This window comes from Chiloscyllium plagiosum, chromosome 13 (assembly GCF_004010195.1).
Source record: "Chiloscyllium plagiosum isolate BGI_BamShark_2017 chromosome 13, ASM401019v2, whole genome shotgun sequence".
Taxonomy (NCBI): domain Eukaryota; kingdom Metazoa; phylum Chordata; class Chondrichthyes; order Orectolobiformes; family Hemiscylliidae; genus Chiloscyllium; species Chiloscyllium plagiosum.
Window position 1 is genome coordinate 4,675,826 of NC_057722.1, and position 23,778 is coordinate 4,699,603.

General features: G+C 43.5%; 1 protein-coding gene across 7 annotated transcripts in view; it reads right to left on the bottom strand.

The window, feature by feature from the left end:
• The window catches only part of farp2 (FERM, RhoGEF and pleckstrin domain protein 2), a 182,375-nt gene that overhangs the window by 39,064 nt on the left and 119,533 nt on the right, over positions 1 to 23,778 (bottom strand). For all 7 annotated transcript variants that reach the window (XR_006313336.1, XM_043701708.1, XM_043701709.1 and 4 more), the window contains 3 exons: positions 10,358 to 10,542; positions 5,779 to 5,868; positions 3,471 to 3,604 (listed from right to left, as the gene is read on the bottom strand). Coding sequence is in view for 6 of the 7 variants with exons in the window: in XM_043701708.1 (XP_043557643.1) it covers positions 3,471 to 3,604; positions 5,779 to 5,868; positions 10,358 to 10,542 (409 nt within the window). In the remaining variant the exon portion in view is untranslated. The remainder of the gene's footprint in view (positions 1 to 3,470; positions 3,605 to 5,778; positions 5,869 to 10,357; positions 10,543 to 23,778) is intronic.

Genomic DNA, 23,778 nt, shown 5'->3' on the forward strand with positions numbered 1-23,778 from the left:
TTCCAGCAACACATTTTCAGCTCTGATCTCCAGCATCTGCAGTCCTCACTTTCTCCACAATAAGTAGACAGGCCACATTGGATTTGGTACTGGGTAATGAACCCAGCCAGGTGTTAGATTTGGAGGTAGGTGTGCACTTTGGTGATAGTGACCACAATTCGGTTATATTTACTTTAGCGATGGAAAGGGATAGGTTTACACTGGAGGCCAAGAGTTATAACTGGGAGAAAGGCAATTATGATGCGATTAGGCAAGATTTAGGATGCATAGGATGGGGAAGGCAACTGCAGGAGATAGGCACAATTGAAATGTGGAGCTTATTCAAAGAACAGCTATTGAGTGTCCTTGATAAGTCCGTACCTGTCAGGCAGGGAGGAAATGGTTGAGCGAGGGAGTCATAGTTTACTAAAGATGTTGAATCTCTTGTCAAGAGGAAGAAGATGGCTTATGTTCGCATGAGATGTGGAGGCTTGAGAGTTACAAGTTAGCTCGGAAAGACCTAGAGAGAGAGCTAAGAAAAACCAGGAGTGGACATGAGAAATCGTTGGCAGGTAGGATCAAGGAAAATCCAAAAGCTTTCAATAGGTATATCAGGAATAAAAGAATGACTAGAGAAAGATTAGGGCCAATCAAGGATAGTCGTGGGAAGTTGTGGGTGAAGTCAGAGGAGATAGGGGAAGCGCTTAATGAATATTTTTCCTTAGTATTCACACTGGAAAAAGACAACGTTGTCAAGAAGCATACTGAGATACAGGGTATTAGACTAATGGGGTGAAGGTTCACAAGGAGGAGGTATTAACAATTCTGGAGTGTGAGAAAATAGATATGCCCCCTGGACCGGATGGGATTTATCCTAGGATTTTCTGGAAAGCCAGGGAGTAGATTGCAGAGCCCTTGGCTTTGATCTTTATGTCGACATTGTCGACAGGAATAGTGCCAGAAGATGGGAGATTAGCAAATGTTGTTCCCTTGTTCAAGAAGGGGAGTAGAGACAACCCTGGAAATTATAGACCAGTGAGCCTTACTTCAGTTGTGGGTAAAGTGTTGGAAAAGGTTATAAGAGATGGGATTTATAATCATCTAAAGAGTAATAAGTTGATTAGGGATAGTCAACACGGTTTTGTGAAGGGTAGGTCGTGCCTCACAAACCTTTACTGAGTTCTTTGAGATGGTGACCAACAGGTGGATGAGGGTAAAGCTGTTGATGTGGCATATATGGATTTTAGTAATGCGTTTGATAAGGTTCCTCAAGGTAGGCTATTGTACAAAATATAGAGACATGGGATTGAGTGTAATTTAGCAGTTTGGATCAGAAATTGGCTAGCTGAAAGAAGACAGAGGGTGGTGATTGATGGGAAATGTTCATCCTGGAGTTCAGTTACTAGTGGTGTACTGCAAGGATCTGATTCGGGTTCACCGCTGTTTGTCATTTTTAGAAATGATCTAGATGAGGGCGTAAAAGGATGGGTTAGTAAATTTGCAGATGACACTAAGGTTGGTGGAATGTGGATAGTGCTGAAGGATGTTGCAGGTTACAGAGGGACATAGATAAGCTGTAGAGCTGGGCTGAGAGGGAGCAAATGGAGTTTCATGTGGAAAAGTGAGAGGTGGAAGAAGTAACAGGAATGCAGATTACTGGGCTAATGGTAAGATTCTTAGTAGAAGAGCAGAGAGATATCTGTGTCCACGTACGTAGATTCCCTGAAAGTTACCACCCAGGTTGATAGGGTTATTAAGAAGGCATACAGTGTTTTAGCCTTGATTGGTAGAGGGGTTGAGTTTTGGAACCACAAGGTCATGCTGCAGCTGTATAAAACTCACGTCCGGCCACACCTGGAGAACTGCGTACAGTTCTGATCACCAAATTATGGGAAGGATGTGGAGGCTTTGGAAAGGGTTCAGAGGAGATTTACTAGGATGTTGCCTGGTATGGAGGGAAGGTCTTATGAAGAAAAGGTGAGGAACTTGAGACTGTTTTCGTTAGACAGAAGATTGAGAGGTGACTTAATTGAGACATGTGAGATAATCAGAGGGTTAGATAGGGTGGACAGTGAGAGCCTTTTTCCTCGGATGGTGATGGCTAGCACGAGGGGACATAGTTATAAATTGAGGGGTGATAGAAAAAGGACAGACGTCAGAGGTAGTTTCTTTACTCAGAGTAGGAGGAGCATGGAACACACTGCCTGCAACAGTAGTAGACATGTCAACATTAAGGGCATTTAAATGGTCATTGGATAGGTATATGGATAAAAGTGGAATAGTGTAGGACAGATAGGCTTCAGATTGGTTCCACAGGTTGGCGCAACATCGAGGGCCAAAGGGCAGTACTGTGCTGTAATGTTCTATGTTCTAAAGACAACATTAGTAAACAGCAAAATATTTGGATGTGACCACGTTGCTATTTGTGGGAGATTGCAGAGTCTAATTTAGCTGCCACATTGTCGACAACAGTGACCACACTTCAAAAGATATTTCATTAGCTGTAAAATACTTGACGACACCTAGTGGTCATGAAAAACTATTTGTCAAGAAACAGCATCGGCCCCTGTCTATAAACTTCACCAGCAGACTGGAGGAAGTGTGTGTGTTATATCTTCTCCTTGGAGGTCAATTCAATTCCTTAATTAAAGCTCCCCTTGGGGCGGCATGACGACTCAGTGGTTAGGACTTATACCTCTCAGCATCAGAGTGCCGGGTTCGATTCCATTCTCGGGCTTCAATCTACGTGGAGTTTGCATATTCTCCCCATGTCTGTGTGGGTTTCCTCCAGCTGCTCCAATTTCCTCCCACAGTCCAATGATGTGAACGCTGGGTGGATTAGTAATGGGAAATGCAGGGCTTGGGTAGAATGCTTTTCAGAGGGTCGGTGCAGGCTTGACGGGCCGAATGGCCTCTTTCCGCACTGTAGGGAATCCATGGATTCTATGATTCTGACAGACAGTAAAAGCTCTTCATTCTTCAAAAGGAGATTCAAAAGCAAAGCCAAGGGAGGAAATCAGAGGATGTAATCCCTTTCAAGGATTATCCATCACTGCACTCCATATCTCAATCGCAGTGACAGTGCCTTCTGGCAACTGGATTGCAACTCTGACCTCTCTGATGTTCTAGAAATGGGCTCTTGTTGTTTCTCCTACAACTGTATCATTGTAAAATGGTTAAGCTAATAGACGAACCCTGAAGACAAATTTCTAAATCAATACAAAGAAAGACCTATGTTCAAAAACAAAGAAATTCTTTATAAGTGTTACGCAGAAAAGGTCAAAATGAGTCAGTACATGACATTAGAAGCTGAAACACTCAAACATTTTCCACAGGTAAATGTTGAAGTCATCACACATAGTATAAACCTGTCTCTGATGCTCAGTTTGTTAAGCAACTCTGACATGTAGGTCAGAAACACTGAGGGGGATCTGACTGGAGGAGCAAGAATCCTGTCAAAGTAACAATGTTTTGCAATAAAAATAACTCACCAAAGAGCCAGCCTCTGTTCAACCTCTTTCAAAAATCCACGATGAAACTCATAAATAGGGTCAATGTTGGAAAACAACAGGGTCATTAGTCCTTCTGGCATTGCATTCTCTTTAATAACAGCACTTCTGAACCACTAAAAGCAAAAGGAAAGTATCTGTATTAATAAATCACCAACTGTCATTTTGGGATGTCTTGAGGTATGAATATGATAATGACCTGATTTTTTTTTATAATTATGTTAGCTGAGGGTTACATACAAATTCAGGAATCCATTGTTCTAACTCTCCATGAGTACGATGAGATCATAGAATTTTACAGTGAAGGAGGAGGCCATCTGACCATTACATCTGTATTAGCTCCTAAAAGAGCTACACAACTAGTGCCACTCTCCAATTGTATCTTTTTAGCCCTCTAAATGCATAATTTTCAGATATATCTCCAACTCTCTTTGGAAACCTAATTTGGAAACCGTCTGCACCACTCATCATGTGGTATGTTGTGACATTAGAGAGAGTGGTAAAGACTGGTAAATTTCTTATCTTGAATAAAGTGAGAACTGCAGATGCTAGAGATCAGAGTAAAAACTGAGGTGTTGGCAAAGCACAGCAGGTCAGGCAGCATCCGAGCAACGGGAGAATCGACGTTTTGGGCAAGAGCCCTAATGAAGGGCTTTTGTCCAAAACATCAAAATTTCTTATCTTGCAGAGTCTAGAGGTGATGATATGGCTGTCTCAAGTGAACTTCACAAAGTTATAGAAACATGGATCTTTTTCGTTCATAAAGAATTGCCTGACCAAAAAGAGGCGCACCTCATTTTTAGACGGATTCAATTATAATACACAAAGCTTAAAGAACAAGGAACAAAGAAAATTACAGCACAGGAACAGGCACTTTGGCCTGCCAAGCCAGCGCCGGTCTAAACCCATTATCTAAACCTATCACCTATTTTCTAAAGATCTGAATCCCTCTGCTTCCAGCCCATTCATTTATCGGTTTAGATACATCTTCAATGATGCTACAGTTCCTGCCCCTACCAACTCCACTGGTAGGACTGAACCAAGGGTACTGTGCTGAAGTGGAACACATTTGAACTGTGATTTCTTTGTCCATAACATAACAACTTGCATTTACCTAGCACCTTTTGATAGGATCGTGAAGAAGGCATTTGGTATGCTTTCCTTTATTGGTCAGAGTATTGAGTACAGAAGTTGGGAGGTCATGTTGTGGCTGTACATGACATTGATTAGGCCACTGTTGGAATATTACCTGCAATTCTGGTCTCCTTCCTATCGGAAAGATGTTGTGAAACTTGAAAGGGTTCAGAAAAGATTTACAAGGATGTTGCCAGGGTTGGAGGATTTGAGCTATGGGAAGAGGTTGACTAGGCTAGGGCTGTTTTCCCTGGAGCATCAGAGGCTGAGGGGTGACCTTATTAGAGGTTTATAAAATCATGAGGGGCATGGATAGGATAAATATACAAAGTTTTTTCCCTGGGGTGGAGGAGTCCAGAACCAGAGGGCATAGGTTTAGGGTGAGAGGGGAAAGAGATAAAAGAGATCTAAACGGCAACTTTTTCACACAGAGGGTGGTGCGTGTGTAGAATGAGCTGCCAGAGAAAGTGGAGGAGGCTGGTACAATTGCAACATTTAAACGACATCTGGATGGGTATATGAAGAGGAAGGGTTTGGAGATATATGGGCCGGGTGCTGGCAGGTGGGACTAGACTAGGTTGGGATATCTGGTTGGCATGGACGAGTTGGACCAAAGGGTCTGTTTCCGTGCTGTACTTATCTAGGACTCTATGACACTCTCCAAGACAGCGCATTCTAAATCCTAACAATTCTGGGTAAAGACGGATTCCTCGTTGCACTCCTAGCTTTCTTGTTGACAATCTTGAAATTGTGACCCCTTGTTACTGACATAGCAACTACATAGCAACTGACATAGCAATCTGTTTACCCTATGAATAATTTTGAACACCTCAATAAGGACACCTCTTAATCTTCTCAAATTATTTTTCTTCTTTTACACCCACCTGAAAAGATAAAATGGATCCTGGCATAACCTTTCATTCAAAAGACAGCACGTCCAAACAGTGCAGTACTTGCTTGCAGTGACATCCTGGATTATGGCTCAATTCTCTGGAGTGAGGCCTAAATACACTGCCTTCTGACTCAATGATTGGAACTATTCCTTGTTGAGCTAGAGCCAACAATGCAGCAACAAAGCACCCAAAAGCTAGCAAGAATGCACTTGAGAATATTTCCAAACTGAAGGAGACAGATAAAGCCAAGAGAATCCCCTTACCACAGTGATGACTTCCAAATCCTTCAGGTACGTCCTCTCTGTGGTCAGGATTTCTTTTGCAATGAAGTAAGCCTTGTCAGCTGGGCAACGCTGTTAGAAACAAACCTGCCAGATGTTAAAATCTCATCGCAGCAAATCGTCATCAAACCACAGGTTATCTCAGGCTGCCCACAAATTATCTCGGGTACACTCGAACCAGCTGTGGACAAAAGTACAACTGTTCCCACCATTCCCAACCCCTGTCGGAAGCAGAAATGATACTGGAAGAACCAGCAGCAAGTCCTATTCCCTCATTGTTTTATCAGAACAGTCCTTCAGAAATTCAGACCCATGATTATTTACTCATTTCCTCAATCGTATTAGGGGAAATATCCATTGTTGACAAAGGAACAAAAATTAATAATAATAACAATAACAGAATTAGGAACTACGCCCCATGATCCTCTTGTACACTATGATCTTGACTTTAACTACACCAATTGCCTTTCCCCCACAAGAGCAGAGAGAACGACTTACTTGCCCTTTCTTTCCAAAAGCACATTATCACATCAAAGTAGTCAATCGTCTAATAGGATCCAGACCTTGACGGTGGGGAGCCCGGGGGTGGCAAAGAGATATCTTTAGGTGCATTGAAGGATGGGGAGACAGGAAACGTTAGGCAATGGAGGCAGGTTCATGGAGAACAGTAAAAAATGGGGGCCGGGTCACGGGAAATGGAGACAATGGTTTGAGAATCAACCAGAACGCTGAAGAGGTTCCATTGGAAATAAATCATTTGAAATCATTTAGCAAATCTGAAAATTTATATAAATCCTATTATAACAACATTATTCTCTGGTACGATGATCATGATGAGCCACAAAGAACGTGGACTCAATCTCTGATGTGTGCCGAGTTAGGTGACTTATGGCCAGGTAGTGGTCATGCATCCAGGAGAAAGCGAAGACTGAAGATGCTGGAGATCAGAGTCAAAAGGTGTGGTGCTAGAAAAGCACAACCGGCCAGGCAGCATCCGAGAAGCAGGAGAGTCGACATTTCGAGAATAAGCTCTCATTCCTGTTGAAGAGCTTATGCTCGAAACGTCGACTCTCCTGGTCCTCGGTTGCTGCCTGACTGACTGTGCTTTTCCAACACCACACCTTTTGACTCTGATCTCTATCATCTGCAGTCCTCACTTTATCTTAGTGATCGTGCATCTACTTAGTGGAGAAAACAACACGATAGCCAGTTGCTGTGAGAAAGCTTAGATGCAGACATCAGAGGAGGCCTGTTGGAGCTGCCACCCAGCGCACTCAGGCGGAAAATGGGCCTTTTACCGAGATGACACCAGGCATTACAGACAAAAATTATATACAAGAGTCCGGAAAAGGAGGCGAAGAGGAGAAAGGGGAAAATAACAATTTTCTCTTGCACAAGGCTGTTAGGAAAGATGGAAAGAAAGATCCAAATTCTATAGACTGTTCCATGACTCCAAGCCACCCGACATAACCAATTAGATTTCTGGAATAGTAGTTACTATGGTAATGGAGGAGACACAGCCATTTTGTGCACAGAAAGATCCCACAAGCTGTAATCTGATAATGGCCACACAATCTGCTTTAGAGATGTCAATTGCAAGACAAATGTTGGCCTAGTCACTCTGGGAATAACAAAAATTTCCCTGCTCTTCTTTGAACTAAGTCCCATGGGATCTTTTAGATCCACACGCAAGGGCAGGCAGGGGCTTGGTTTAATGCCTCAATACAAGATGGAGAGGAGTGTCTGACATAAAAAGCAATGAGTTTTGTCTATTAACCTCAGATATAACATTGCAGTACCAGTGGGAGACTCCCTTCCTCTGACAGCATCAAACCTGACACACCAGTTACATGGTTGCAGCCTGTGACTTTATTTTTCAGCACCTTGTCACACTTAGAGTCATAGAAACGTGCAGCACGGAAACAGACCCTTCGGTCCAACGCGTCCGTGCCGACCAGACATCCTAAATTAATCTAGTCCCTTTTGCCAGCATTTGGCCCATACCCCTCTAAATCAATCTTATTCATGTACCCATCCAGAAGTGTTTTAGATGTTGTAATTGCACCAACTTTCTCTACTTTCTCTGGCAGCTTGGTCCATACACACAATACTCTGCATGAAAATGGTGTCCCTTTTAAATCTTGCCCCTCTCACCATAAGCCTACGCCCTCTAGTTCTGGACTCCCCTACCCTCAGGAAGACTTTGGTTGTTCACCCTATCCATGCCCCTCATGATTTTATAAACCTCTGTAAGGTCACCCCTCAGCCTCTGACGCTCCAGGGAAAACAGCCCCAGCCTGTTCAGCCTCTCCCTATAGCTCAAATCCTCCAACCCTGGCAACAACCTTGTAAATTTATTTTGAACCCTTCCAAGTTTCACAACATCCTTCCCATAGGAAGGAGACTAGAATTGCATGCAATATTTCAACAGTGGCCTAACCAATGTCCTGCACAGCTGCAACATGACCTACAAACTCTTATACTCAGTGCTCTAACCAATGATGAAAAGCATACTAAATGCTTTCTTCCCTACCCTATTTACGTGCGACTCCACTTTCAAGGAACTATGAACTTGCACTCCAAGGTCTCTTTGTTCAGCAACATTCCCCAGGACACTTACCATTTAGTGTATAAGTCCTGCCTTGATTTGTTTTTCCAAAATGCAGCACCTCACATTTATCTAAATTAAACTCCATCTGTTATTCCTCAGCCCTTTGGCCCATCCGATCATGATTCCATTGTACTCTGAAGTAACCTTCTTTGCTGTCCACAACACCTCCAATTGTGGTGTCATCTGCAAACTTACTAACTATACTCCTGTGTTCACATCCAAATCATTTATATAAATGACAAAAAGTAGAGGACCTAGCACCGATCCTTGTGGCACTCCACTGGTCACAGGCCTCCAGTGTGAGAGGCAATCCTCCACCACCACCCTCTGTCTTCTACCTTTGAGCCAGTTCTGTATCCAAGTGGCTAGTTCAACCTGTATTCCACGTGATCTAACCTTGCTAACCAGTCTCCCATGACGATCCTTGTCAAATGTCTTACTGAAGTCCATATAGATCATGTCTACTGCTCTGCCTCCATCAATGCATTTCATTATTTCTTCAAAAAAAACTCAATGAAGTTAGTGAAAAATGACTTCTTATGCACAAGAGCCATGTTGACTGTCCCTAATCAGTCCTTGCCTTTCCAAATACATGTAGATCTTGTTCCTCAGGATTCCGTCCAACAACTTGCCCAGGCTCACTGGGCTATAGTTCCCTGGCTTGTCTGTACCACCTTTCTTGAATAGTGGCACCACGTTAGCCAACCTCCAGTCTTCCAGCACCTCACCTGTGACTATCGATGATACAAATATCTCAGCAAGAGGCCCAACAGTCACTTCCCTAGCTTCCACAGAGCTCTCAGGTACACCTGATCAGGTCCTGGGGATTTATCCACTTTTATATCTTTTAAGACATCCAGCACACCTCCTCCTCTGTAATATGGATATTTTTTAAGTTGTCACCATCTATTTCCCTACATTCTATACTTTCCATGTCCTCCTCCACAGTAAATATTGATGTAAAATACTCGTTTAGTATCTCGTCCATCTGCTGTAATTCCACACATCAGCTGCCTTGCTGATCTTTGAGGGGCCCTATTCTCTCCATAGTTACCGTTTTGTCCTTAATGTATTTATAAAATCCCTTTGGATTCTCCTTAACCCTATTTCCAAAGTTATCTCATGTCCTGTTTTTGCCCTCCTGATTTCCCTCTTAAGTATACTCCTACTGTCTTTATACTCTTCTAAGGATTCACTCAATCTCTGCTGTCTATACCTGACATATGCTCCGTTCTCCAGTCATCCAGCATTCTCTACAACTATCAGACGTGCCTTTCACCCTAACAGGTACATACTGTCTCTGGATTCTCGTTATCTCATTTCTGAAGGCTTCCCATTTTCCAGCCGTCCCTTTACCTGCGAACATCTGGCCCCAATCAGCTTTTGAAAGTTTTTGCCTAATTCTGTCAAAATTGGCCTTCTTCCAATTTAGAACTTTAACCTTTAGATCCAAGTCTATTTTTGTCCATCACTATTTTAAAACTAATAGAATTATGATCACTGACCCAAGTGACACCTTAGTCACCTGCCCTGCCTTATTTCCCAAGAGCAGGTCAAGCTTTGCACCTTCTCCAGTAGGTACATCCACATACTGAATCAGAAAGTTTTCTTGTAAACACTTAACAAATTCCTCTCCATCTAACCCCTTAACACTATGGCAGTCCCAGTCTATGTTTGGACAGTTAAAATCCCCTACCATAACCACCCTATTATTCTTGCAGATAACTGAGATCTCCTTACAAATTAGTTTCTCAATTTCGCACTGACTCTTGGGTGGGTGGGTGGGGGGGTTGGGGGCGGGACGGGTCTATAGTGGAGGCAGCTAGCTAAAATTCTTTGCTCAAGCAGTTTGGAATTTTGTCTGAAGCAGCGCTCTGACTCAGGAAAGCAATAATAAATGATAAAATGATGGACCTCTAACACACTCCAAACAATAATTACATTGCACACCTTCCTCCGGTCGTCGTCTTCATCATCCACCCTCGTACTGCCTGCATCGCTAAGAATCGGACTCTGCAATGGTGACTGAGACTGACTGGGCAAATCCAGGTTGGACACCTGGGATCCAGGAAGTAGCACATTCAAAGGACTCCTCGTGGTGAGAGGAGACAGCTGCAGGCTGTCGATTAAACTACCTGAAACAAATTCAAAACACAAACGCAAGAAATAAAATTCAAGGGACATCTCTGTGATATAAATAAATCTGAATAGGCCGGCACAGGTGAGGGGGCAGGAGAGGGGTGTGGTTGCGAAATTGATTGGTCTGTAAAATCGAGAATGCCAAACTTTGGAGGGTAAGGATTCTTTCTGGAAGACAAACGTATTGTTTATATTAAGATTTCACTTCAGTGTTACATAGGGAGTGATGTAGGGATCTAACAACTAGCTCTGTACTTCCAGAAAGCTCATGGTCATCACTCCTACTAACTAGGACAGACTCAGGCACCTCCAGCTCCAAAGTCATTGCTTTGTGAAGGCTGTTTGTCTCACTCTAGCGTCCATTCTCCTATCCCCATCTAATTCTTTTTAATCACTTGCAATGTTTAGCCTCTACCACCCTGCCTGATACATTGTTCCATCTATTTTAAATTCATCTGTCACGCATTTCTATTAGTCTCCCCTTCGTCTGCTGATGTGATCATCTGAGAATGCTCTTAACTAACAGAGCCACTGTATCTGCTCCCTTCCATGGCTGTAAAACCAGGAGCCCAACCCCTTCTCTGTGGTTGACTTTGTAACTCTTCCATATCTGCAGATCTGTGATCTGCTTTCACTTTAGCTGTTTCTGTCACAGTCCCAGACAGGGAAGGAGAGAGGTCACCTATCCGTGAGTCTTCGTTCTGTAAATGACACCAATAGTTCCTGATAGTTTTAAAATATGTCTCCTTGTGGCAGGGGGGAAACAACGTTCTCTCCAACTTAAGGTGAGTTTGAGGGAGTTTTTTTTTTGTCTCAGGAATTTGTCTTTGGAACACAACACTTCTAAACATGTAGTTTCTGTGGGACCTGACATGTTGAGGGTGCAATGTCTCATTGCAGTCCAATCTGTTGTCTTCATGTTGGGATCTCTCAAAGGGCTCAGTCCAATAACTCAGTCCTCAAGTCTACATTCGGTCAACAAATGAGAGACGAGACTTTTAAAGTTAAATTTGGAAGCAAATAAAAACAAAATTGATAAAAATAAATGTTAGATACTCCCTCTCAGCTTAATATGCTTTACATTTACAAAGTAAAAGCTACAGTGTACATTTCACGTTTCTTTTAAAACATACAAAGCTACTCTACTTTCTAAAAAAAAGATAAAATATACTTGAATAAAATGTTTTAAATTTGCTCTCCGACATTTCTTTAAACAGCTTCAAAAACAACCAAGGAGAGAGCACTCTGTTGGGAGAAGCTGGTGTAGAATTAATGTCACTGGACGAGTATTCTAGAACTCCAGATCTATACACTGGGGTCATGACCTTTAAGCTCACTGTGGCAGATGATGACATTCATACTCAAAAAAAGCTGGAATTAAAACCAGTCTACTATCAACCAAGAAATTAATGCTGACTGTCATAAAAGCCAATCTTGACAACTAATGTCCTTAAGGGAAGGAAATCTGCCTCCATTACTTGATCTGGCCTACATGTGCCTCCAGTGCCACAACAATGTACTTGACTTTGTAAGCTGCTTCCGAATGATTTAGTAAGCCACATAATTGTTTCGAAACTATTGCATGGTCTGAAGGAAGAGAAATGAAACCGGACAGACCACCTCACATCTACCTAAGCACCGGAAACACTAACAGCAATGGAATCCCACTGGCCCTGCAAACGACACTGACACACTTTGACTCATGGAATTGATGTTCCAGATACCGCCATCCCTGATTGTATCCTCTCCCACCCGGAGAGGTGGCAGCACAGTGGTATGCCGTGGGAGTCCTCAACATTGACGCTGCACCTCAGATTCTCATGGCATCACATCAAAAAATAGACAAGGGAACTTCCTGCAGGTTACTACAGGCTGCTGCTCATCTAGTCTGTCAGACAGTCTGCTATTTTTAGCATAAGTATTGTTAAGGGGGTACTTTGTGAGTATGACAGGACTAGGTGGTTGTTGGTGCAAGCAATACATATGTCAATGCCTGATGATCTGTCCAGTTTTATTTCTCTCTTTATACTTTGGAGTTGTTTTGAAACAATTGGCAAGAGGAGAGGCAATAGCCTAGTGATATTATTGCTCAACTGTTAATCCAGAGATCCAGGTAATGTTCTGGAGAATCCGTGTTCGAATTCCACCACAGCAGATGGTGGAATTGGAATTCACTAAAAATCTGGAATTAAGAATTCTAACGACCACATCAGCATTGCAGAATGTCAGGAACAACTCATCTGGTTCACTAATGTACTTTAGGGAAGGAAACTGTCATCCTTACCTGGTCTGGCCTACATGTGACTCCAGACCCACAGCAATGTGACTCACAATTGCCCTCGGGGCAACTAGGGACTGGGAATAAATACTGGCCTAGGTAGTGATGCCCTGATCCCAGAAATGAATTTTTTAAAGACTGGCATTTAACCAATGATGTGGACATTTGCCCAGGTATGTTCTGTATCCAAAAAAAGGACAAACCCAACCTGGCCAAATACTGCCCAACAGTCTACTCTTGACCATCAGTAAAGTGATGGAAGGTGTCATCAACAGTGCTATCAAGCAGCACATGTTCAGTGACGCCCAGTTTGGGTTCTACCATGGCCTCTCAGCTCCTCACTTCACTACAGCCGTGGTTCAAACATGGACAAAAGAGCTGAATTCCCAAGGTGAGGTGAGAATGACAATGCTTGACATCAAGGCCATGTTTAGCAATGTGTGGTATCAACAAGACCTAGCAAAACTCCAATCACTGCGTATCAGGGAACAGACTCTTGACTGGAGTCATACCTGGCATGGAGGAAAATGGTTGTGGTTGTTAGAGATCAGTCATCTCAGCTCCAGGACATCCTTACATGTCAGGCCAGTGTCCTTGGCCCAGATATCTTCAGTTGCTTTATTGACGTCCACCCCTTCCATTCTAGGTCAAAAGTAGGGATGCTCACTGATGACTGCACAACATTCAGTACCATTTATGACTCAAAATACACAAATAATTCATGCCCAAATGCAGCCCAACCAGGCTCAAGTCACCAATGATAAGCAATATGGACTGCCAAAAAGAGGCAGGCAATGACTATCTACAACAAAAGAACATCTAACCACTGCCCCCTTGACATTCGCTGCCATTACCATCACTGAATCCACCACTACCAACATCCTGTGGTTTACTATTGACCAGAAACTGATTTGCACCAACCTACATTAATACTGTGACCACAATTGCAGGTCAGAGTAACTCACCTCCTGACTCCCCAAAGCCTGTCCGCTATCTACAAGTCAGAGTGTGGTGGAATACTCTCCATTTATCTGGATGAGTGCATCTCCAGCAAAACTTGAGGAATATGGCACAATCCAACACACAATCTGCTTGATTATCACCACATCCCCCACTTAAAATTCATAACACAGATGCTATTCACCATGCAAGACTGATTTGACACCACTATTAGCCACATAGATATCATCCTCTCATAAGGTCATCAAGCTGAACAAGCTGGAATGTCTCTGACCACACTGTTTAAAGTTGAGAGTGTGGCACTGGAAAAGCAACACACTCTCAAATCTAATCTCCAGCATCTGTAGCCCTCACTTTCTCTCACAACTGTTTAAAGGCATCACTAACTTTCAAATTTGTTGCTGATTGACTCCTACTCGTGTAGTCATGAGTATCAGTGTTTGGTGCTTTCCAGGAGGAGAAAGTGAGGACTGCAGATGCTGGAGATCAGTGTTGAGAATGTGGTGTTGGAAAAGCACAGCAGGTCAGGCAGCACCTGAGGAGCAGGAGAATCGAAGTTTTGGGCATAAGCCCTTCTTCAGGAATGAGGGCTTATGCCTGTGGCTTATCCTGATGAAGGGCTTATGGCCGAAACATCAATTCTCCTGCTCCTCGGATACTACCTTACCTGCAGTGTTTTACCAGCACCACACTCTTGACTTTGGTGCTTCCCAGCATTCTTCAGTAAAATCTACAGGGAGTGACATGGTACATATTGAAGGTATGGACCAGAGCTCAAGGTTTCTGTCATAAGCCAGCTGCTTCCAGACGTGAGTAGATTCCCCCTTGGAATGCACGGAGAAGCACATGCTGCTGGAAGAGGGAGGAAATGGCAGTGCTGGAGAAGAGGGATCTCCCAGGTGGCCATATCTGACAACAGCAATCAGGAAGCAATTATTCAACTGAACCTGAGTGAGGAATAATGTGCAAAATGTGTTTGTATCAGAAAGGACATCCCTGCTGCAAACTGCCACTCGGTTCAGCTAAGAACAGACCCCAGGAGGAGATCGGCACTATCAATGGTGGTAACTATTTGTGTGACTGGCTCCTTCTGTCCTGGAGCAGGGCAGAGATATTTGTAATATCTCCCTGCTCACCATGTACCATTGCATAAGGAAGGTCACTGATGCTGTGTGTTCAAAGAGAGATAAGATCTTATTTGCACAAGTGGGGAGAGTTGACAAAGCAAACACATCACTTTGCAAGAATTTCAGGTTTTGCAACAGAGTCAGGCATCATTGACTGCATGTGCATCATAGTGTGGGAGCAACGTATAAACCCTACACTTTATCACAACTGAAAGGGATTTCGCAACCTCCAGTTGCTGTGACCACACCATTGCAACACCCTGTTAGCAGTCATGATAACCTTCATTTGTGCCAGTTTGTTATGCCAGCTAGATTTTAAGTCACCAGGCAAGTCAAAGCAAAGAATGGAATGATCTTTAGGGGTAAATACTGATCATACACTGGTGACTCTGAGGTTCGCAAACCATTGCAGAATACTCCACAGCTACACAAAAGGTGACAGAGTAGACCACAGACATGCTGAAATAGCACATGCACTACCCAAGCCTCACTGCAGGACTCAGTGGCCTGCGACATCCTGCACAACATCTCATCATGATTTGAAAAGTGTGGCGATGGAAAAGTACAACAGGTCAGACAGCATCCAAGGAGGAGGACTGACATTTCAGGCATTAGCCCGTCATCAGCAATGTATCATCATGATGGGTCTATCTCAACACCAAGTAGCTGACAAGCCACAAGTGATGGAAGAGATGGGACAAACCTGCCAAGCCCCCTACGGAGAAAGTGAGGTATGCAGATGCTGGAGATCAGATTCGAGAGTGTGGTGCTGGAAAACCATAGCAGGTCAGGCAGCATTCGAGGAGGAGAAGTGACATTTCGGGCATAAGCCCTTGATCAGGAATGGCCTCTATAGGGCTGCCCATGAAGCACTCATCAAACTGCAAATCCCCATTCATCAACAGGCTCTCAGCTTACCTTCCCTCTGCTCCTCACCATCAGATTTGGTGACTGAAGTAACTCCATAACGGCTGGTATCCCATCACAAAGTCACCCCTTATGCATAGCACTTGACACTGGTCCGGCTTCCTCAGAGCCAGCTCTCAGAGTGAAGAGACCCTCTGACCTCCCTGTTTATATCTGTCTTCCAGGGCTCCCTGATTGAGGCTGTTAACCTGATCCAATCAGGGAACTCATATTCTATGAGGCCCACTTGGCTAACCTTATTACAATCATTACATCCCTCCCCCAAGTCCCAGAACTTAGGCCTGTTCTTTCTTTCGGTTCTCCTCGGGTTTTTCCGCACCAAGTCCGGTTCCTCCAACACAGCCTCGGATACACGTACCAGATCGTAGCCCATTTCCCACACTCAGGGCTTCTCAGATGTAACTCATTCTCTTCTTCAGGCTATAAAGGCACCGAGGCTGCGAAATTCACCGTGTCCACCTCAGACTCTGACAGAGAGAACCAACGGGTTCCAAACTGCCAGGGTATGTTTTGCACCATTTGCGATTTGCAGCTTTCATGTGGTCCACATGCTTGTTCAAGACTGCCTCACCCACCTGAACTTTATATGTCACTCGGCCCGACCTCTGTGCAAACTATGCCTCTTACCCATGCAGGGTCACTGCTGTGGTTTCTGCAACCAAACTTCCTCCCTGAAGTAAATTATCTCTCTCGCTTAGGGGTGTCTTGTGTCAGACGTTGGCATTTCTGATGCCATTTCACTCTCCCCACTCAGGTCCAGGAAAATCAGATTTAACCTGGTGCAGAATGTTCTCCCCATTGGCAACTCTGCTGGAGCTATCCCTGTAGTTACATCAGGCATGGTCCGATTTTCAAATAGGAACCAGGACTGTTTGGTATTTAGTGAAACTGTAGGTTGTTTCTTTAAGCCTGCCTCCAAAGTTTAGACTGCTCTTTTTGTCAGACCATTGAATGATGGATGGTATAGAGCTGTCCTTATATGCTGAATGCCATTCAACTTTACAAAATAGAGTTCAGTTTGTAAATGATGGCCTGTTTTCGATGACCAACACTTCCGGGATCCCGTACGTTGCAAAAGATGTGCACAGCTTTTGTATCATCGTCCACATTTGACACTTTAGGAGTCCACAATGACTAAGAACATTGCGCCCATGAAAAGTCCAGCACAGTCGACGTGTATCCGAGTCCAGGGTTTAATAGCCATTCCCACGAATGTGTGGGGGAGCTGCTAGCACTCTGACAATGCCTCACCAACATGGCTATATCTGTATCCAATCTTGACAAGGTCTTCATTTTGGAAACCCCTGGATGTTCCTATGGAGTTCAGCCAGTATCTAGCAACAAACTTTGCTTGGGCCAAATACTCTTGCTCCCCATAATAAAATGCCATCCTCTACATTGATCTGTGTCTAAAAAGGTTTTAATTCTGCTTGTGATGGCCCTTTTGTTTCACCCCATTACCACCAGCTATTTTAGTTTTGCCAGGACCAGATCGTTTTGCATTCATAGTCTGATACTGTCAGCAGTGACCAGGAGGGTGTCCAGAAAGTTTGAAACCACAATGGACTCTTTCAGAGGTAGCTTAAGGCATCCACATTTGCTACTTAGCCTCCCGGATGGTGTTCCAACTTGTAATTGTAAACATTTACAATGAGAGCCTATTGCTGAATTCAAACTGAAGCTATGGGCCTTGTCCACTTTGAGTAGCACTGGCAGGGTCTTATGGTCTATTACTGTTACAAATTTACATCCGTAAAGGTAGTGGTGGAACATTCCCACATCAAAGATGACCACCAAGTATTCCTTCTGTGGCTGATGCAGAGAGCAAATATGCCCAGATAAAGTTCAGGAAGCGCGCTATTGAGCCTCCCTCTCCATTGGGCCATCTATGAGCCAACACAAGCCTGATACTGTACTGGGAGGCATTGCATGTCAGCACCCAATCTTGCTTGGAATCGTAACGTACCAACACCTTAGACAATGGTAGCTGCTTCTTAACTTCCCTAAAGACTATGTCTTGGCTATGAGACCATTTCCAAGGCCAACCCTTTTTCAATAATAAATAATAGGGTGCCAGGATGGAGGCCAACTTACGTGTGAACTTTCCATCATTATTCACCAAGCCAAGGAAAGACCTATGGTCCGGTTCAGACATGCGAGCTAAGGCACCGTTCATCGCCCTCACTTTGTCTTTCAATGAGTGCAATCTGGTCTGTTGACTCTGCAGCCCAAGTAGTTCATTTGAGATACCTGGAACATGCATATATCCCATCTAGAGCTCATACCAAGGGCTCGTGCCTAGCTTGGCAATACATTTAAGGTTTCTGTCCAAGTTAAGTGTTCATTATCGGTCTTCCCTTTTATCTGTATGCCATCCAAATAAATGGTGTCCTGGCATAGACCTTGTAAAATGTTCTCTAATCAAAAAATGTTCAGCCAAAGTGAATCTTTCTCAACCAATTTCATCCCATCAGGCTTGGGCCCGAGACTTTTACTCAATTAAGTAATGAACCAGCTGTTTCTCATACAAGACTAGAAACAATATTGTACCCTTAATCTGCAAAGGTTCCCCAGTATAGAGTCTCGTCCATTTGAAACCTTACATAAACTTAAGAAAGGAAGTCCAACACAAATTTTGTTAAAGACTGGCTCTGCAATCACTGATACAGCCACACCAGTACTGACCTCCATTAGAACGGGGTGACCACGTAACCAGAAATTTAGTTTGATTGCTTCTGATTTGGATGTCGTTAAGCAATTTAACTGTTCCAAGTGAGGTGTAGGTGGCCTTACTAGGGACTATCCTAGGTACTGTCAAAAAGTGTGATGCTGGAAAAGCACAGCCGGTCAGTCAGCACCCAAGACGCAGGAGTCAACGTTTTGAGCATAAGCTCTTCATCAGGCTTATTCCCCAAATGTCGATCCTCCTGCTCCTTGGATGCTGACTGACTGGCTGTGCTTTTCCAGCACCATACTTTTTGACTCTGATCTCTAGCATCTGCAGTTCTCACTTTCCTAGATACTGACCTAGGAGTTCTCTTACTCAATGCAGGCTTAGTGGGATTTTAGCGATTTTTAAGAAGATTTGCAGCTCAGGTTGATGATAAGTATGTAGGTTAGCTCACTGAGCTGGAAGGTTTGTTTTCAGACGTTTCATCACCATGACTCAGTAACATTAGTGAAAGTCTCTGGTGAAGTGCTGGTGGGATGTCCCACCTCTCTATTTATAGATCTTGGTGTCTTCAGGTGGGTGATGTAATTTCCGGGTTTTTTTTTTCCAAAGGGAGGTAGATAGGATCTAAATCGATGAGTTTATTGATGGGGTTCTGGTTAGAACACCATGCCTCAAAAGAATTCTCATGTGTCTTTGTTTTGCCTGCCCTAGGATGTGTGTATTGTCCCAGTCAAAGTGGTGTCCTGCTTTGTCAGTATGTATAGAAACTAGTGATAGGGGGATTTTTTTGCTGAATCGAATCTGCATACCGTAGCAAATACAATGGCTTGCTGACCCAGATCCTGAAGAAAATATTAACCATTTGGCCAAGGCTTGGCTGTGTTTTGGAGTTTTGCTGCAGATTGACCTGGAATCTCTCTACTGAGGGTATGTCCTGAGTGAGGCTATTCAATTTCCTTCACTCAAGTGGTGTCTCCCAAACTCCATCAGCCAGGCAAAGGTGTCCCCTTCCACCATTATACCCTACAACTCATAAGCTCCACTTGCCTCACTTTTAATGACAAAGTCAGTTGTAGTGTCTGTTTGAGGTCCAGTTGGACGTCAGCTAATAGGTGCTTTAGCACGGTTAAATCATTAATCCTACTTTCCAAACGCTCTCTCGGCATCTCATTCAGGGTTAACTTAAAATCACATGCTTCTGTCAGTCATCTTATTAAATATCCCAATATTGATTCTCCTGACTTGAACTGCAGAGCAAGAACAATAGCGTTTCAGAACTAGAGCAGGCTCGGGGTCATAATTTTCCTGAACTAAATACATTGTTTCTTGGAAGTTTTGGTCTCTTGATGCCTCAGGAAATATTAAGCTCCTAATGACCAAAAAATGTTGCTGGTCCACAAGTTGTCAGGAGGATGACCAGTTGCTTTTCATCTATCCCAATGTCATTTGCCCAGAAAAAATAACACATTCTTTCCACATACTGGGCCCAGTCTTCGATGGCAGGATCAAATGAATCAAGCTTCCCTAATAACAGAAACGATGTCAGAAATACTTATCCCAACTCAAAGATAACTGTTGCGAGTGAATTTCTTCAGAAGCATGGTATTTTTTCTATCACCACTGAACTAATTCCACTGAGATAGGTATTGTGTCACCAAGTCACCATTTACATGTGCATAGTACTTACACTGATCCAGCTCTAAGAGTGAACAGAACCTCTGACACACCTGTTTATATTTGTCAGCCAGGGATCCCTGATTAGGACTGTTAACCAGGACCAATCAGGGAACTCATTGAGAGAACACCACCTAATTACAATCAGTGCAAACAATGAGTATAAAACAGACACTCAAAAACAAATTTCTAAACCATATACCGGATTGCAACAAACCTCATTTAATCTTCTTGCACATTTCCTTGCTACCAATCTTCCCTGTGCCTTCGTCTATCTCAGTTCTCCACCTAGTGGTTGCAACACAACTGGCAGACTATACCATGGCCTCAAAGAGGTCCAATTGTAGACTGGTAGATTCATGCTCCAACAAATCACTGAAGCTCTTTCCCCTGCAACAGACGATAGGTTGGTAAGTTGCTGCAGAATCCTGTAACGCGTAACCCTGATGGCAGTAACTTGAATTTACAAAGTGGCAAATTGAACCTGCCTGGCCTCTGTCAGAGCATCCAGAGCTGAGAAACATGGATGCTACATCGTGATACAGCTATTGGACTTGGCTACCTCCACAATGCTGAGCATAATGGGCACAAACTCTGCTAAAAACCCTGTGCAGATTTATGTCAGTCCATTACAGGCTTCTTGATATTAACCTTGATCATACATAGCAAACAGCATTCTCTCGATTGTCCCATCAAACTTCCTGCAGTAGAACACACGTGACCTTACTCTCTACCTAACGCCTTTGTTGTTCGTGTCTGGTCTTCAGCCCACTCTTGTCTAGCCAAACTCTAATCTAGCCCCTAATGTATACCTAGTATTAATCATCCACATTGGTCACACAGTGATGTCACTTATTCATCCTGTTGCTACTCCACGGTCAGATCTCAGTGCTCTACTTGGATACCTGTAAAGAGAAAGGTCTAATACAAAGACAGTGCTGGGATGAGAATGGGGTTGCAAATAAACAAGTAAAAAATGAAATTTTCCACCACTTGCAGCTTACAAATCAGTAGAGATTGTGCAGTTGGGTGGTATGGAGTATGGGAAGGATTAGTGAAGAGTAGTCCAGCATCCTGAATGGTTTCAGCCCTGCCATCAGCTTTAGCATGACCAAGGCAATGATCACTATCTTTTCCAAGGGTTAAGAAATGTTCCTCCCTCTCAGGCTGCACAGCTCCTTGGCCCTTAAGGGAGAGGGAAGAGTATCAGTAAGTGCAATATAACTTGTCTGGAGAATATGGCAACCAAGCTTGAAAAGCTGTTAGTGAGAGAGTTGAAAAACATGGCTGATGCTTGCAGTTTTGCTGAGTGCAGGAAGATGAACAGAAATTACTAATATTAGATGGGAGTTTAAATGTCAGAAAGTATTGGTCACTATTTAATGAGGGTTTATTGGAGCAGCATCAATTGCAATGGTGCAGATGGTGGGATATGGGATTTGAAGATCCATTCACGGACCCCAAGCCTTCAAATTAGATCATTGAACCTTTTGAAGCCCATCATTCAGGTCCTCAGACCTTGATTCCTCATGCTGACCAGCACAGATATCACACTTCTAACGCCTTTTGAGAGTTTGACTGGATGACCTCATGCTATTATATGTCATGCTCTCCTTAAGCATAGCCTCAGGGATTGCTTCAGAAAGTGCTGGAGCCTGATCTCTGACGTTGTGTCTTGTCTTCTTCCATCCTTTCCAGCGCTGCATCAGTTGTAGAATAACTCCAATCTGAATTCAGCTGGAATTAGGTAGAACAGATCGGCTTTATCTGTTCCTGGCCTCTCGCGATGTTGGAAACATTTAGAGAAAAGTTTTCAATGCATTGGATGATTTTAGGCTACTTTTGCTGCCACAAATGAGGCAAGCCTTCTCAACTATTTGCAGATAACGGAGACAGATTTGCATTGTATGGACTCGTCACATTGAAAACATCATGTGGTTTATACATGGTGATAGTTCATACCTACTATGCAACACTCCAGTTTCTTGCTGGCATTTAAGACTATCAATATCTGGATCATGATGAAGGGTTTATGCTCGAAATGTTGATTCTTCTGCTCCTTAGATGCTGCGCTTTTCCAGCACCACACTATCAACTCTGGATCATACCTCCACTGTTCTTCAGGCCAAAGCTTACAAGTCCATTCCCAGGTCTTGGCTCCCAGATCCAAGCCTGTAGTGTAGACATTCCAGCTTTTCTTGATATACATCTCCTTACCCTGCCAATACTAGTATCCACCTATTCCATCCCTTCAGGGTTCCTCCACATATTAACCATATTGTTCCCACCCTACAGTCAACCACATCTTGTTGGGCTTGTAACCCTCTCCCACATATCACTAACCCAGCAAGCATCTAAGTCAGGCAAATTTGAAACTCCTCCTGTTCTCCAACCAAGCTGTAAGAATGTGGGTTTACAGTATTTACTTTATGCACTTCAAAGTTGAGTTGCTTGTGGGATTCGTAGAGAATGAGTTAAAACAGTACTTTGGTGAATAGATGCATTGTGAAGCAAGCCTAAAACACCATTAAGGAATAGAGGAAATATGTGCAGGTCATTCACCCATATCTTACATAGAACATAGAAGAATACAGCGCAGTACAGGGCCTTCGGCCCTCGATCCAAGCCCACCTAAACTACATTAGCCCACTATCCTCCATATGCCTATCCAATGCCCGCTTAAATGCCCATAATGAGGGAGAGTCCACCACTGCTACTGGCAGGGCATTCCATGAACTCACGACTCGCTGAGTAAAGAACCTACCCCTAACATCTGTCCTATATACCCCCCCCTTAATTTAAAGCTATGCCCCCTTGTAATAGCTGACTCCATACGTGGAAAAAGATTCTCACTGTCGACCCTATCTAAACCCCTAATCATCTTGTACACCTCTATCAAGTCACCCCTAAACCTTCTTTTCTCCAATGAAAACAACCCCAAGTGCCTCAGCCTTTCCTAATACGATCTTTCTACCATACCAGGCAACACCCTGGTAAACCTCCTCTGCACCCGTTCCAGTGCCTCCACATCCTTCCTATAGTATGGCAACCAAAACTGCACACAATACTCCAGATGCGGACGCACCAGAGTCTTATACAACTGCAACATGACCTCAGTACTCCAGAACTCAATTCCTCTACCAATAAAAGCCAGTACGCCATATGCCTTCTTCACCGCACGTAGTGAGGAAAAGGGAGGCTTGGATTTGTGAATAGTTGTTGTTTAGTCTGCACTGTATAAGTTCGGAAACTAAATTGTTACTTGTCTTGAAATACTGGAATGTAGGAGTTCTCTGCCGCTCATGTTTCATCAGATTAAGAGACGAAGCGAGCTTTTGTGGATGTTTGATTTAATTAACATCGAGGTTCGACCTCCGTGTCGTAAATGTCCATCCACGCTCACCCCATTTCCTTGCAGTTGGTCGACATCCTTCTAGTCCGTTCCTATCCGTGTATTTGTCCAAGTGTATTTTACATGTAGTTAATGTACCCACTTCAACCAAATCCACTTGCAGCTCAATCATTATGAGTACGAGCCTCAGTGTAAAAAGTTGCCCCTCGGGTTCCCTTTTATTCTTTCCCCTCTAACCTT